Source organism: Crinia signifera, chromosome 1 (assembly GCF_055691185.1).
Source record: "Crinia signifera chromosome 1, ASM5569118v1, whole genome shotgun sequence".
NCBI lineage: Eukaryota > Metazoa > Chordata > Amphibia > Anura > Myobatrachidae > Crinia > Crinia signifera.
In genome coordinates, this window is record NC_139217.1 from 95,550,488 (window position 1) to 95,568,490 (window position 18,003).

At 40.6% G+C, this 18,003-nt stretch overlaps 1 protein-coding gene across 18 annotated transcripts in view; it reads right to left on the bottom strand.

Moving 5' to 3' along the window:
• The window catches only part of TENM3 (teneurin transmembrane protein 3), a 2,716,013-nt gene that overhangs the window by 240,727 nt on the left and 2,457,283 nt on the right, over positions 1 to 18,003 (bottom strand). For all 18 annotated transcript variants that reach the window (XM_083170719.1, XM_083170736.1, XM_083170731.1 and 15 more), the window contains one exon: positions 9,463 to 9,700. In XM_083170719.1, coding sequence (XP_083026845.1) covers positions 9,463 to 9,700 — 238 coding nt within the window. The remainder of the gene's footprint in view (positions 1 to 9,462; positions 9,701 to 18,003) is intronic.

Consider the following 18,003-nt stretch of genomic DNA (forward strand, 5'->3'; position numbering starts at 1 on the left):
TGCAATTCTAACATTTTGTTAAATCAAGGACAAATAAGGTTGGTTTTCTGTACATTTGAAATAAGCATTGCTTCTCAGTAGCTACATGTAGCAACCATTAGCTTGTTGGCATGGCATAACAGTAAGGCATGTGTGACATCAGTGGGTTGGGTATGATGTCATTGGGGTGTGGTCAGATATAGATACAATTTTGCATGGAACAAATAACTTCAATTTATGTACATACAGTATGTAGCATATTTTTCTTATTCTTGTGATAGTTGCGATAAGATAAAGCTGAAAATGTTTGTGCTTAGTGTCCTTTTAAACTCTATGAAACTTTCATTTTTAATAGAATTACAATGGAATGTCAGGGTAACACTAAACAATGTATTTTACCTTCATGCTTCGTATGTGAAAATTTCAATTTTGGGGTTTAGTGGTGCTTTACCATAATTCAATTTTATTGCTTTTAAATACTGGACCTCTAACACATTATATTATAGAATGCAGGAAGGTATCAGATACTTGGAGTTAAATTGTCAGGGACATTAATTCAAAACCTAGGATTGTCCTTGGAAATTAGGGACAGTTGGCAGCTATATTTATTGTAGGCTTAAAAATGTATAGAGATTGGCCCAAAACGTTCCCCTAAATGGCACAGGATGCCGCATGAATGTGAATCACGAACAGCTGTTGACATTAAACGGAAATTAATGCTCAAAAAGTGTGAGCAACAGTGTTAATGTGTATTTCTTCTGACTAGAAGACTGCTTGGCTGGCACAGCTTTGTGTATCTGCTGCTCTGCACAATGAGGCTTCAGTAAACACGTAAATAAATAAATAATACATTTTTTTCAGAAATAGAATCATTAAAACTAATTAAAATCTTTGCCTATGGTAACTTATTAATAACTGTACGGGGCCTGCTCTGCAGGAAATATTACTTAATTAAATCAGCTTGCAACTACTGCACTATTGTATAAATTTGAAACAATACTAAAATGCTATGTCTGGAGATAACAACTCTTACATTCAATTGTCTAAAGCAGTAGCATCCTGAATTGGGGGGAGATCTAGCCAATCTTCTACAGGGGACCGATAACAATACAGTATATAATGCACGCCGGAAGATGTGCTACAGCAGCTTCTGTGGCATTTAAAGGACATTCGTGGTACAGGTAGGTTCGACTACCTTATATTGCTGTATACTTTTATTATGAATATTTAAATACTGTTTGCTATGAGGGTAAGCTTGATAAAGGTCTTGTGTGTCCAAAACATTGCAAGATGCTCTGCAAGATGATGTGAAAATGTAAGAACTTTATTAAATTTAATATGTTGCATCTATAAAAATGGAGTGCTTACTGTTTGCAATATAGCCCTGTATCCCCATAGATTATGTGAACTGGTGCATCTCACCTTTGTTACTATTTAAGATGTGAGTGGGGATGAAGTCTCAATAGACAAAATGCGTTGGGCATTGCTATACCCTCCTCCTACCTAAGAGATAAGCTATCTCCTGATTTTCTCTTTATTTGTATGCCAATTTTAGATGTTTGTAGGTAATTATATTCTTATTAGAACCTATTGTACACATTTTGTTTTATATTCTTATTAGAATCCATAGCTACTATCTTTCTAATTATTGTACACATATTGTGACTTCCGGTCACTCAAATTAATCCAACATAACTTGGGCTTGATTTGTGGGAACACAAGTTGAAGGAGGCAATGTATGGACTGTACATGTACGGACTGTACAGCGGATGACCAAGCTACTGGATGCATTCATGTGCCAAACAATATAACACTTTCCTGGACTTGTGGGCAACTGTATTGTCGTAATGGAGAAGAGCACCATAAGCACAGGTTTTTAGATGGCGTCTGGAAATGGCTTCAAGGACTTGCTGCAAGAATGGCCAGCATGTTGGGGCAAAAAGTCACCTGACCGTCCTTCTTTTCTCGAGTCAGCTGATGGGACACCCAGAATGCAAAAACCTTGCTCAAGTCAAGATTTTATGGAGTATCAAGCAAATGGATCCCAATGAAATGCCTATCTCCTTCTCTATCTGGACCACAGCCACCCTAGCTACGGTCTCAACTGTTGCAAGCATGGCAGCGACATTGTCTTCAGTGATGGCGGACACAAGCCAGGTGCAGCGGTCCCTTATTTTTTTAGGGACGTCTCCCATGAGGAAATTCTGGAAACCACACAAACAGAGGTATTACAATTAGGGATTGTGTTTCCTACCCAAAACCACTCTTGCAGTGGTTCTACAACAAGCTTGTAGAGTGTTGGAATGGTTTTTCAAGACTTGAAAAAAGTCCCCAGAAAGAAGGGACGAAACACATTAACACAATCTCCGATCAAGACGCTACTTTAAACCAAGTCACTCCTGTTACTGAGACACTTATTCTGATTTAGATGCCTAATCAGACCTCGATAGCCCTTTTTTTGCTGGGATGCCACTATCCGCCCCCGGATGTTGCCACAAACACAGCACATTCCTTCCACCATTACCATCCTTTACCAGGATGTGTGGCATTGGCCACCCCATAAGGAATCTGAAGCAGCACTACCTTACCGATGACCCCTACTTGACACTCCAGCAATGCAATTAGTGGCTCTAAGCTGATCACCCTCTATTACAGCCAGGACACTGGCACCACATTAGTTGGGACAGCAGAGTACTTCCTGGTTAACGGAGTTGAGACATCTGTTCTGGGCGAAACACCACCCATATCAGCTTCCTACTTTTAAATGATATTTAGCTGCAAACTTATATATTTATATATATATATATATATATATATATATATATCTGCAAATGAAATAACAGTACCACGCTCTGGCCATAGCATATTAACTAGTGTTATGTTGTTCACATATGGTTTATATTAATGTATTTTTTTAGACATATATTTTTATACATCTACTGTATGTTTGGAACCACAGCAAATTTTAAAAATGGCATCGCATTAAAAAGTGTGTTTTTATTATTGTGTATTTGTCTAAGAAACACTGCCCAATCTCAGTATATACATCAAACTGACAACATCTCCCAGAAGATGGATGACAAATGTAATAAAAACAATAGAAAAAGGCTAGTGTCCCGAAAACACAGTCACAATAGACAAGTTGGTAAATGACTCAAATATTCATGACATATTTGTGAACATCATTAGATCTTATCAAAGCTGTCAGCGATCACCGATATCTGCCTAAGGAACTAGAGATGGTTATCTCGATGCCTCTGACATTTACATATTTTTTCTTTATCTATATCTGCTAAAATGACAGCTCAGGGAGAACTCGCAATGAACAAAATTGGAATAAAAAACTCACACATTATATAAAAGTGAAGGGACTGGTTATAGTAAAATCTATTTGGTTGTAAAAAAAATATTTGATATTTTCAAATTAATTTTGTTTCTAACGTTTAAAAATTTATAGATATTGAAATGCTATTAGCTATAATACAAGATAATATATATAATACACTGCTGTCAAGTGAAGATGAAGGAACTCAGGAGAAGTTTTTTTTTCTCAACTCACTTGTACAGTGCTCGGTAAAGGATTCTAGGATGGGAACCGTTGCCAGGGGGTTGCCACAATTGTATGCCTTTCCCTCCTTTAAAATCCCTAACACTGCTTGACTGTAGCATAAATTTAATGTATAAGGTTTGTCACTCTTTGGTGCAGATGTATTAAGCCAGGTAAAGTGATAAAGCAGTGATAAAGTGGAAGGTGATAAAGAACCTTCAATCAACTTCTAACTGTCATTTTTCAAACACTTGTTTTTGTTTTACAAAAAATATATATATTTAGTAAAAATATTTGTAAAACAAAAAAGAATAATATTGGAACAACAGATCATCGCTATTGGAACATTGTGAACATTGTGACTTTGATTTGCCAATCTAAACAGCCACCAGGTACACAATAGGGTAGGGGTTCCCAAACTTTCTTGTATCACGACACCCTAGCATATCAGAATATTTTCACAGCATAAAAAGAATTTCTTGATAAATTTGGAATACAATATTAAATTAAGTAAATGATTCCTTTACTATCAGCCTTAGGTTTAGTTACAGTATGTGGTGGTATACATTTGTGCTTCTGATGGTCCACATGTTTTATGATTGACAGCCACAAGCACTTGTTTTGTATATCACTTTAACCCTAAATGATTTGAATTGTTCCTGGACCACCAACCTGAGGCACACAGTTTGAGAACCACTGCACTAGGGGGAGGGATTCATTTATATATCCTCAGCACTGGGTGGGGAGGTCTTGTCATGCTGACCGATTAACAGTGAAAAGCAGCACAACAGAATGCAGGGAAGCAGAGGGACAATCTCTGAAACAGCAGCTGTCCATGCTATATATCTAACTGGTTGCATTGTTTTTGACCAGATCAGACACTGCCTTGTGTGGTGGCAAACAATGATTAAAGCTGGGGCCACACATAGTATCCAATCATCTCTCTTTCAGCAGGATCCACTTGGTCTGAAGGAGCCAACGCAAAGGCTCCTATGCGGCCGTCCGTACATACGTGGCGGGCCGCAAGCGCCGGGTTTTACCGCAGCATGCTGTAGTTGGACAGGACGGTGATGGCTGGTTTTCAGGGTGAATATGTATATATATATGTTCACGCAATGCGGCTGTGCCACGTCCTGTTCTGCAGGATCTGGCTACAATGCTGTCTGTGTCCCCCCACACAGCCTCCTTCCGGCCAAGCTTGGCAACTAAGGATTTACCTGTGGTAAAGGTGGAAAAGTGAGAAGGATTTTTTAAAGTTCTGTGTTGTAGAGAGTAATGGATAGGTTTCTATAGTGTGATTGTGTTATCTTCTCTGTAAATAATTACCTACAGTACAGATCTGGGATAATTAAAAAATGCATAATCGTTCATTCCCACATGGTATACTGTATGTAAAAATATACTTGCTAAATAGGCCAGAGCAAACAATAGAATGTGGAGCTAACACACACGCACAGAAACAAACAACACACACACACACCCCATAGAATTCTACAAGATCATTTTATCTCATGCAATTGGATAATTAGGGCACTGCGGGGGTGGCAGGGACTGTGGGGCACTTGCCTACCTTTCGGGGGGGGGGGGGGGTTGGAAGTGTCACCTGATTATCTGGAGTCTCCAGGCTGTACCCAGGCCGGTAGGTAAGCAAGCATATCTGGCAGCCACACAAACCTACATAACTATTTTACAAATAACATAATGATTTGTATAGGGACAACTGTGTAAGAAGTATTTAAGTTGCCATTAAAAACAACAATAATTTCTAGGCAGAATTGCTGCTTTAAAGTTATAACCTTGAGAATAAAATTAAGACTGGAGGAGATTACTGTACATTACATTACAATTAAATGGCAGAAACGGTCTGTTAATTGCAAAACATTTATCGGAGACTTGCTGTGTATATTAATGGCCAATGACTTATTGTTGCATATTGTACTGCAATATATTCTCCTCTGTATTCCAAGGTGTTTGTATTCATCAATGAATTGAGCACCAGCCATGGCTGAGTTAGATTTAATCTGTCACCAGAAACTTGTCAAATTGAATATATCTAACACACATAGTAGTGCTGGGTGAGGAAAGAAATACCAGTGATATTGAAGAGAAAATAAAACACCTGTTTTAGAAAACGCTGCACCAATTCTGGGGCAACACAAGCTACAGAGCAGCTGTACTGCATCAGAATATTGGGGTCCACAAAGGGTATACTGTATATTATTTATTATTGATAAATTGCATAGCACAGTTATATGTACCAGTTTCCAGAGAAGCTATAAAGTAACCATCATCTATGGGCTGTCTGAAGCGCTTGCAGTTGCGGAAGGGCAGGGGAGGGACAGGGTGAAGCAGCAGCCAGAGCAGCTATGCCGCACTACAGAGTAGAGGGTGTAACTGAAAAGTGGAAGAGGGCACCGTTCAGAGCTCTACAAGGCAAAACTGTGGGATGAGTATATGCCAAATTAAAGTTTGCGGTCTACTTTTATACTTGCCTTCAACTTTCATTAGAAGGCAATTAGCCTACCAATATGTTTTTGGACAGTGAAATGAGACCAATGTAAACATGTAAAGAACATGCAAACTCCAAACAGATAGCGAAAGTTCAAAGGTGGTGATAGTACTAATGCCTGTAACAGCCATAGGTGTACAACACTGACACCATGATGTGTGCTGGGCTTTAGTCACTACACGTGGTCTTCTTCAGTGGGGGCTCTGCAATGACAGCTAAATTAGGGATAGGGTACTTCTAACATTCGGTTTATAGCAATATAAAAAAATGCTGAGTAATGACTCCTTTCAGCATTTTGTATCCAGCATGCTGTCAAGATGTGGAGGGTCAGAGGAGTGGTGGTGTGCCCCCTTTAAAAAGTGACCCAGGGCCCCCCAAAAGCTTCAGCTGTCCCTAGTGGAGGGGTAAGGTGGCCGAGAGATTGGGTGTTTGGGAGGGTGTTACTTAACAATAATATGGAATTGTTTGAAGAAACAACAGAGCTACAAAATGTAGGTAGCTAGATGGATACTACTCATGCCCCATCCATTGGAAAAGGGGGTCTATAAATGAGTGCAGTCCTTGTTGGCACACCATAGTATTGACAGGTGCATTTACTACACTATATAACCAGGGTTAAAATGGTCTTGGGGAGGTAGGGGAACTCATTCCCTTCTGTCACCTTACCCATTGCCCATTAGGCAGAGCCAGGGCCAGTGGTATGGTTTTTGGCACTCCCCCTGCAAACTATAATACTCTGCAGGGCCTCACCATTACAGGTAGTGGACTCAGTTCCACCCGGTTCCCCCAACTTTGATCCCTGTATATAACCATATGTATCTAGTGTTACCAAATTTCTGAAAATGTAAGCTCCCTTTAGATTTAATTTATTATAAAGATTACAGTATGTATCCTTTACTCAATGTACAGGAGATGATTGAGCTTGTAAACGTGTAGTAACAAGTGACCCAGGGAACTGATTAGATAGCTACAGAAATCTTGGATGGTCACAGAACTTTGTCACATGCTTTGACCCTGAACTCACCTTTACGTTTATTCATGTATTAAACATTTTGTTGGAAGATTGTATTTCAATATATAACTCTCCAACAAAAGACACTAAGTGCTTTATTCCTCTACAATATTCATAAATGTACACATGAATTGTTTAGCTCTGTGAGTGTGGTAACACACTCTGCATCGCTATACTGTTCTGTTATTTGCAGATATGCCTTACATCTTGCATACAACAATAGCAGACTGGGAAAAGATTTGAATCCTTAATGATTTCCTATGCTGTTGTATCATTTACACCTGCTTTTCTTCTTTTTTTTTTTGTAAGTAGGTAATGACCTGTCGATATTTATAATTTGTCAAATCCCAGTCCTTAGCATTGCTATGAATATTCAGTCTGACACCGAACCAGGAAAATCAGTCTTTTTAACTTCATCAAATAAATGTGGAGGTGACAGCGGTGATTTACAGTCCTGATTAATTGTTCAGCTAGTGCTAATTAATTGGGGACATTTAGCAGTGTACTAATGAGTCTCACAATAAATCGTTGTATACCATGTCATAACTGATGTGTGGAGAAATGATAAGTCCATTTCCATTAGCCTTCTGTGCTTTATACAGGCTGTGTGAGGCGGTGCTATCTAATAAAATGTAGGTGTCTGGGGCATTATGGTCTCTGCTCACCTCTGCTTACAAAGAACTGTACCCACAATATACTCTAGCCATGCAGCACATCATAAAGCATTTCCTCCACAACATTTGCTTTTAGTAGACTATATAATGGGATGCTAGAAACACATAACCATATAGTATACAAAAAATGGTACTTGTTTCCTAGCACGGCGCCCGTCAGGTCCCATCGCATACCATAACTTAAGGTATGCGATGGGACCCGATCAGACCCGACCAACCGGATTTTCTGGCTTCAAAGACGTTTTTGTCCAATTTAAAAATCGGTCGCATCACATGCCATTATAATGGCATGCGAAGCGATGCAACGTGACCGACCTGATTTTTACATTGGACCCAATGTTAAATTGTACCTCAGACCCTATTTTACATTTAAATGTCAACCCGAAGCGTGGCTAGCGCAGCGATGAATGCCCCCCTCGCGGGCTTGCTGTGCTCGCCACGCTTCGGGTTGGCGTTCATCGTGGCGTGGCGTTAACAATGGGGGGGCATTTGAGATAGTAATTACCCATCAGGGTGGGTATACAATGAAAAATCGGGTCTGGGGGGCATTTAACATTTGATCCAATGTATAATTGGGTCTGAGGGACCATTTCACATTGGTTCCAATGTAAAAATCGGGTTGGTCGCGTCGCATTGCATCGCATGCGATTTGGTCGCATGCGATGCAACTGATTTTTCAGACCCAATGTCATACATGCTAGGAAACATTCACCCATAGGTCACCTGTAATAGTCTCTTGATTACAATGTTGTGAATTGCAATCAAGAGACCAAAGCTTGATCCTCACACTTCTCCTCTGCTTTCATTTACATAGTGCTGTACAGAAATGGCATATTATATATTATTTTAATTAACTTATCATTTAACTTGGTGGATCCCAAACTGTGTGCCTAGGCACCCTGGGTTGTCGCAAGACTCTTCCAGAGGTGCCTTGGGTTGCTGGTCCAGTACCAATTTAAATTGTTTAGGGTTTAGGGTTAAAGTGATGGTCAAAACAAGTGCTAGTGGCTGCCAATCATAAACCATGTGGATAATCCGAATCATAAATGTACACCAGCACATAACTAAACCTAAGGATGACAGAAAAGGCACCATTTACTTAATTTAAATTGTATTTCAAATGTATCAATAAACTATTGTATGCTAGGGGTGCCCTGATAAAATCTGATACGCTAGGGTGCCTCAGTTCAAGAAAGTTTGGGAACCACTGCTTTAACTACTTGTAGGGACCACCTCGCTCCTCCACCCAGGAAGCTACTACATGCATTAGTAATTTCCCCAAGTCGTAGTGCATACCTCCCAACATTTGATGTCTGGGAGAAGGGACAGTGCGCACAACAACATTTTGGAGGCGTGACCTAGCAGGAAAGGGATGTGGCCTGTATTTGTGGCACTGCCGTGATGCCACGCCCGGTTTTTGCCACTGTGGGGGCATGCCCAGCAGCTCGGCGAGCTGCTGGCTATGCCCCCCCCCCTTCCCCCCCCCCCACCCACCCCACTGGCAGCAGGAAAGAAATGGGATGTTCCCATGATAAACGTTGGGAGGTATGGTAGTGCCGCTTTAAGGAACGCAAAGAACTGTGGTACAGCCAATAAATATAAGAGAAAAGATCCTTGTTTGTCACTTATTATAATAGGGTTTAAATGAACAATATATGAAAAGTTGAGACAAATATCCAATATATACAGTATTGTCTATTGTCCTTACAGAAGTTGGTTACACAGCAGTACACACATTTACCTGCTCTCCAGTGGCACATTACTGCCAAGGACCCAGCTGTCCTGCAGCTGGACGGACTCGGGTGTGGTTTGCAGCTCGGCGGGCAGCGCAGCCGGCGGGGCCGGACTTTGGTTCCTCCTATGTGTCAGAGAATTGCGGTTGAGGGATGTGATGGAAGGCGGCTGTACTGCGGGATGCTGCTTGTGAGAAGGTGGTAAAGGCTGCAAAGTTGATTGCCCTTGGCTGTTTGGCGATTGCTCTGTGGAGTAAACAAAATAAATTTCATATTGTCAGCAAGCCGAAGTTTATCTGCAAAGGCTAATTAAAAAAAAATTCTAAATTGACATTCCCACTGACATAAAAGTACCTTGGAAACCCAATGGTTTCATTAACATTAAACAGATGGTAAACCGGTGTTTCCTATCTTTATATTGGATTATATTTATATTAGTATATTCCTAAGTATAACTTGACAGAAAGCAACAGTTAAAATAGAAAAAATAAATAAATGCAAAAAGACTGAAAGAAAATGGGCATATTTTTTTTTCCCAGATCACACAGGTTCTTTAAACACATGTAATTCCTATAATTATTATAACAGTGTTTCTTTTAAGCATTACTTAACAGTAATCATTTGTAGCAAGCCGGTAGCTTAACAGCGGTATACCCTGCCAGTTTAGAGGATTTCAGAGTGTGTAGGTTTGTACGTTGATTTGCTAATAGATACTAAGTATTCTTCAGCAGAAGGTCACTCTGTGAAACAGATGTTGTAGTATAGATATTTACCAGACTGAATCACATCTGATTACAACGTCAGAAGACTCATATACTTAATAACCGTTACATTCATTGCATTACAATACAAGCAGCAGAGAATTCCCCATTTCATACAAATGTACCCCATTCACATGAAAGGTGGTATTCCATTTTTTTTTTTTATTAAACCCATAATATACAGTATTTACATGTGTGTGTGCAGAGTATGATGTGAATAGAAGACTGGAAAATAAAATGTATTTATTTTGTATTTACATTTGTAGCTTTAAAACACGTTTCAATATTAAAGCACTCTATTCAGTAACAGCGATTTCTGAGGGTTTCTATTGTCTTCTATTGTCATTGAACTAACGCACCTAGTTACATTAAGGGGGTTATTCTAATTCATTCGGTGAGACGCATTTCCGTGCATGTGTAGATGCAGAGTGTTTGCTGGGCGCACGCACCCAAGATTGCGGACGTGGGTTGTGGGGCAGTGTGCCGGGATATTCACCCATGGGAACGACCAACGTTTCATGGGTGTTCCCATGAAAAAGTTGGGTGTTCCCATGGAAAGCACCCGGTGATGCGGGTGCAGGGGGCAGGCAGCTGACATCACCGAATATCAGCTGTCCGCCCATTTCCTTTTGAGTGTGCACCGGCCGGCGTACTGGCAGGCATTGTCTTGGGGACTCACAAGGCTGCAAATTCGCTGCCTTGCAAGTCAAGCAGAATAAGATCCTAAGAGCGTAATATGGAGAACATGAGATACAGTAGTGGAAAATATACTATCAATACAATGCATGCAGTACAGCCTGGATGTTTCATCTTATTCACATTGGAAAACAGAATGCTTGCATGTACTATTAACATCACATACTGAATAGAACAAAGTACAAGACAGGGTCTATAATCTAAAATACACAATCATATCTTAGCCTGAGTTCTATACAGCTTTGAAGCTGCTATTACTTGGCAATATAACCAATAAATAAGAACAAATCCAATAATAGGACTTCTTTTGGTGTTAAATGCCGGTGGGAAGGGTCTATTATATGGCTGGACTACTGATCCTAACTGAATGGGCCTAAATAAGTGCACTCAATGTTGGTTTAGCACCAGTGTCCATGGATCGTCTTTCAAGCATCAATAGATAGTTAACAACTACTCCCTGCTCTTGGAAAATCTGTATCTCTGCAAACTACTGTAAAAGTGCATCTGGGTGTGCAAACATATAGAAACTCCATTGTAGAAGAAACAGTCACATGTAAAATCAACCTTCTATCACTGCAGAGAGCAATTCCTTTTCATCTTACAGTACAGGTAGAACACAAAAGTCATGTTCAGAATAACAATATTCAATATACTGTAGATAACTTGTGTTCCCATCTGCTTTAAAATGTAGAAACAGAGTAAAGGATGATCCGGGACAGGCTGGGTACGAAATCCCAACAATGAGTATCAAGATGGTCACAGTACTGGAAGCGGAATCCTGATGGTCAAAATCCCCAAACATTTTGGTATGTATTCTAATCGTAACCCACCACTTGTGCAGCATAACCCTATCTGCCCCCTTTAGCAGCTTAATCCTGTCACCCCTGTTGGCAGTACAACTCTAAATGAGGGGAGGAGGGGTCATTTTTTGTGTATTAGGTTTGTAATATCCAGTCAACAAACCAACATAATTGATCATTAAAACCTGAGACTGGCTGTGGAAACAGAGAGAACTATGCAACCAGATTAATTTAGAATAATCTCTCTCTCTCTATATATATAAAAGGCTAATTGCTCCTCACCGCTACGAGGTAAAGTACCGCCAGTAACTACTAGAAGCCACTCAAAGGACCAAATGACTCCTTCGTAAAAGCAGGGACACTGATCTGTAACAAATTTGATGGATATGGAGAGAGGGAGCTGAGAAGACAAAGATTGGAGATAGTAGCAGACAAGGACTGTGGTGGGGTGGAGAGATTGCTGGCTAAAAACTGTCACAGCTCAAAGTGAAAGTAAAAACGGTAATAACTCAAAGTACATTGCAAAAGCCATCACTTTGACGGGCTTTTAACTAGTTACAAATAAGAGAAATGGGGAGGCCAATACAGAAACATACTATAACGTCAAACCCTACAAGACAAAGCAACTTAATTATAATATCCTGCTAAAAATGTGAACTTTTTATACACTTATTTCTTCTTATACTGGTTAAATATAAATGGACAGTTTTAAAGCACCTGCAGCACGACTTCATTAATGATGTCGGCAGAGAGATTTGTGTAGCAGTGTACAATATAATTCTTGCAGCTACATTGGCTTCGGACAGAACATTGTCAGAACATGTCAGAGTTGATGATTGCAAACACTGCACCATGAGCAGAATAAGACACGTACCCACACAAGGAAACGGCTTTCTTTATACAGCGAGACTGTCCTAGCCAGTTTATGCTGAGTGACAATCGTTTTGCCTATCTCACGCTAGCTCTGGCCAATTCTAATAAATATTTAGTGCCATTTTCCATTTTATTACCATGTGTAGACGAATGGATGGATGGACAGAAATAGAGAACCACATAAATTCATCAAAGAATTATGAGTCAGGTAGATTTTACAGCAATTAATCAGTGATGCCTTTATCCACACCAGTGGGTGTCATTGTATTTGATTAGAATCACTGCTAAGGCCTTGGAGGCACATTTCAACAAGACAGTTACAAGGTAATTCAACCAGTCAAAGCAAGCACCCAATTAAAACTGATCTGTCTTTAGAAAACTGATACTGCGGAAAAAAGAATATTTAATGTATGACGTGCACTAGTATGGAAAGTGCCTGGAGATGTGCATGGGCTGATACCTTGTGTTACTAAACATTACGGTCACATAGATATACTAATCCATCCCCATGACGAACTAGGATTATTCTACCAGCGCTGTATTAACTGCAATGGAACTTGTACCTAAACAGATGAAAACTCTAAGGGGGTTATTCTAGTTCACTCTTTCTGACAAAATCCTTCTTAGATGGACAAAACCATGTGCGCTGCAGGGGGGTAGATGTAAAATGTGCAAGGATAATTAGATTTGGGTGAGTTATTTTGTTTCTGTGCAGGGTAAATACTGGCTGCATTATTTTTACACTGCAATATAGATCTCGCTTTGAAGTAAAAACCCACCCAAATCTAATTCTCTCTGCACAAGTAACATCTGCCCCACCTGCAGTGCACATGGTTTTGTCCATCTAAGAAGGATTTTGTCAGAAAGAGTGAACTAGAATAACCCCCTAAATCTCATGATCACCGACGATCATAAACATAGATTTATTATATCTAGCATTTACACAAGGCATATTTGCATGAGCATACTGTAGCTACAAGAGCACAAATAAATTCCAATTTATCAAAACTTCCTGAAATGAGAGATTCAATTAAAAATAATTATTCTACCAGAAAAAAACCCTGTGGAAGCTATGTAACGACTGGCTCACCAACAACAATGATGCCCAAGCAGTAACTTTGCGCTTCAGCTTCCAGATCAGATTCAATGCATGGTGAATACACTTGAAACAATATTAGTTAAAATAGAAATTAGACTACATCAGTCCATGGTATGGGGATAGTGATTAGAGGATGCTGTCAGTATTTGAACCACTAGAAGATAATGCAAGAAACAGCTACTGCTTGCGGCAACCTTAAATGGGCATTTAAGGTTTAATAGATAGGGACCTGATAAGGCACTAACTCCACCTGTCAGCCTAGACATGTTAAATACTAAATAATATTTAGTTAGTTTTGTCCAGACAACTATAAAACATTCTCACCTTGTTCTAATTGGTATAAAGTATGGGGGTTATTCTGATTTGTTCAGACATAAACCATTCCGAATGGTTTGTGGACTGCGCATGCGCCTGGTATATTATGCGCATGTGTAGCTCCCTTTAACGAATGGCTTTAGCCAAACTGAGCTGCTTGCATAGATTGGGGCTGGCACCGGGAGGGTTGGCGACGGAGAGGTCGTCCATGGGGCATTTCATGGGCATCCCCTTGAAAACGCTAGGGATTCCATGGGAATGCGGGTGGGATGATGTGGGCTGGTGGGGGGGGGGGGGGGGTGGCTGATGTCACAGGATGTCTGCCACTCGCCCTGTCTTCATCCTGACGCTTGCAAATAAAAGTCAGTTTCCAATGACTCTTAATTGCAAAGCCAGGAGAAATCTTTCATAATTATTTCGCCGGCAGCGGCATGCCTGAAAACACACCCCCCTCACATGGTTGCGAGGGGAAATAACAGTGGTGGGATGGGTATTCAGCGGGCAGACTCTCTGGTGCTCATTAAGCTGCAATCTTTGGCACTTACTGAGCCAACAAAAATCAGGCCCTATATGTATAGTTGGTGCTTCAGCTAAACCGCATGACATATCGGATGATATATAATTCCAATGCGGATTCGAATGATATATTGGTGATATCACACAGTGAGGGTCATTCAGATCATGAAGGATCTGCAACAACATGCAAAAAGTACAGATGTTCAGTACTTTGGGTATGCGCAGGACCAGTTCTGCCCAGCACGGATTAGTCCTGCAGAGAAACAGACAGATTAACCAATAGGGTGCCAAGCAGAGCCGAATTTCCCATTAGGCACGTGAGGCACCAGCCTAGGGGCGGCACATGTTTGGGGGCGGCACTTGGATGCCTGTGATAGTACTGTCAGCCCAAAATGTACCAATAACTGCAAAATATCCACTGTACTGTACTATATTCCATCTTAAATAGAGTGTAAATGGATAGGACATGCAGATACTGCCCCTATAAACTGTCCTACTTAGTAAACATTATTGTTGTGCCTAGGGGCGCCCTCATCCCTAAATCCGCCCCTGGTGCCAAGACTGGCAGTTGGCAGCTGAGGAATAAAATGAAGGCCTTATTTATTGCGTGTTTGCCAGCTATCACCTGTCCCGATGTACTGTATGTGTGTGCGTGTGTGTGTGTGTGGGGGGGGGGGGGTGGGGGTGGGCAACAAAGTTCTTAAGTTGTGCCAATTTTACTTACTGATAAAACCATTGATGAAACCATTGCTTTATTTATATTGTCAAAGTCTCATGCACATGGGTGGGGAGTATGACTGGCGAGCCCCTGAGCACCCATACACGTGTGTTTAGTAGGAATACAAGGGGAGCTACATATGTTTTAATCAGCCCTAGATAGCCCTAGGTACCTTTAATCAGCGATAGATAGATAGATAGATAGATAGATACATAGATAATTGGTGCTACATCTACTTAGATGACAAAATATAGCACTGTGCAGATGAAAAGCCTCTCACACTGTACAGTTCCAGTACTATTACATATGAAACGAGCGGAAAATCCTATTGCCATTGAGTTTCTAAGTCTTCCAAAGTGTGAAAAGGTAATCACATGCAAATCTGAAAAGGGCAAATTACAGGTTTTTATACTATTTACTTTAATGTGACTAAGATAAAATGACTTTGGCTAACAATTCTTCAAATGTCATGTTGTCAAAGTTCCCATCAGTAAAATGGTTTAAAGGCTCTCGATTAATATTGCATGCAAGAACTGAAATTACATCCTTTGTCGTTTAGTTCCTAATGGTGCAAGTGATATCAATCAAGTGGTGTTTTATGAAGCGTGTGTGATTTTATTGCAGGCTGTTTCTGAAACTCTTGCTCAGGTTTTTAAAGGAAGCTTCTGGCTTACAGTAAACATAACCCGCAATCATCAAAATTGAAAAAGAACACATTTTTGACCATGTGTTAATGATGTACAAGAAGGAAATTACTACGTACGCAGATCGATTGAAAGGCAGATAAGACAACGTACATATTGACTAGTGTACTGTCTTATAATGTGCTATTATTTCTGTAGATGAACATAATTTTTGTTTGTGTGTTGAGATTGCAAGGTAAATTAAACATATAAACTATTGTACAGTACAGAATAAAAATCAATTATATCAAGAAACAAAACGATAAGTAGCGAAAAAGTAGATAAAAAAGCATCACACCGCTGCTTACAGTATGTACATCCAATGCTTGCACACAGGGGAAGCTATATGGGGCACAGGACCAAAATTGAGGACATCCACAGGGGAAGCTATATGGGGCACTGAACCAATATTAATGACATCCACAGGGGACGATATATAGGGCACAGAACCAACATTGATGACATCCACAGGGGACAATATATAGGGCACAGAACCAACATTGATGACATCCACAGGGGGCGATTTATATGGGGCACAGAACTAGTATTGAGGACATCCACAGGGGACGATATATGGGGCACAGAACTAGTATTGAGGACATCCACAGGGGAAGCTATATGGGGCACAGAACCAATACTAATGACAGCTCAGCCAATCTACATCTCTCCCCTACATATAGGACAGATCACATCTTGTGGGTCAGTGAGTGGTAAAGCAGCACTTCCAACCAATACCTCACACATCCGTTGCGCATTGTGAGGCTCATTAAGGTGCAGTTGGAGTTGCTCTCACTGCTGCTGCATATAGTATTGAAGCAGGATGCATCTATTACAAGCAGATGCATCATGCTGCAGTAGGGATCCAAACTGCAACCTAGAACCCAGCATCAGATCACTCGGTCACCAATGGGCGACTTATGGTGCCACAAAAACCAGCCATCGCAGAGGCCAGGAAATCCCTAAAATATTCCCACTCCATAAACAGCAGCAACATGACTCACAAACGAAGACTGACACCACCCTCTCCAAACAGTAGCAGACTGACAATCACTGACAGTCTGCTTCCAACAATGCAGGGTCCTGTGCATGCATGAAGTACTGAACATCGTAACTTTGCGGAAGATAGTGCTCTTAAAACCACACCTGAATGAGCCTCAATGTGCAGTGCTCTGGTAGGTTGGGAAATGTTAGCTCCCCATTAGACAACTAATCTAGAAATGTAGGTCCCTTGACAGCCAATGGGTGTCACACTGTCTGTGTCATATAAGCACCATGATGAATGAGTGTGTAATGGAGCATGCTGAGAGTTTTGCAGCTGTCTGTTTCAGTGTTACGGGGGTAAACATGTACACCTTGAAGTTGTTTTTCTGGGGGTTTTTTCTCTTTTTTTTTTTTCCCCAATAGTTTTCTTTGTTATAAGACTTTTCTCTTACGTTACATGCAATAAAATGAATGAATAAGAAAACTAGATAAGTACAGTATTGAATGAATATATAAAGTACTCTTGTACTTAAAGAAGCTGACAGCACAAGTTGTTCATTCTAAAAGTTTATTTTCCCTAAATGTTCTAATGGCATGGAGGTCACACCCTACATTTTATGTGCTGTGGCAAAGAGGTCATCCTCTACATATATGTGCTGGTGGCATGGAGGTCACGTCCTACATATATGTGCTGGTGGCACTGAGGTCAACCTCTACATATATGCATTGGTGGCACTGAGGTCACCCTCTACATATATTCGCTGGTGGCACGGAGGTCACCCTCTACATATATTCCCTGGTGGCACTGAGGTCACCCTCTACATATATTCGCTGGTGGTACAGAGGTCACATAATACATATATGTGCTGGTGGCATGGAGGTCATCCTCTACATATATGTACTGTGGCATGGAGGTCACACCCTACATATATGTACTGGTGGTGTTGAGGTCACACCCTACATATGTGTGCTGGTGGCATGAAGGTCACCCTCTACATATATGCACTGGTGGCGCGGAGGTCACCTTCTACATATATGTGCTGTTTATCTTTTAACATCACAAGTATAATTGTAAATTAAAGCTGTTCCAAACAGCTGTGTGTACAT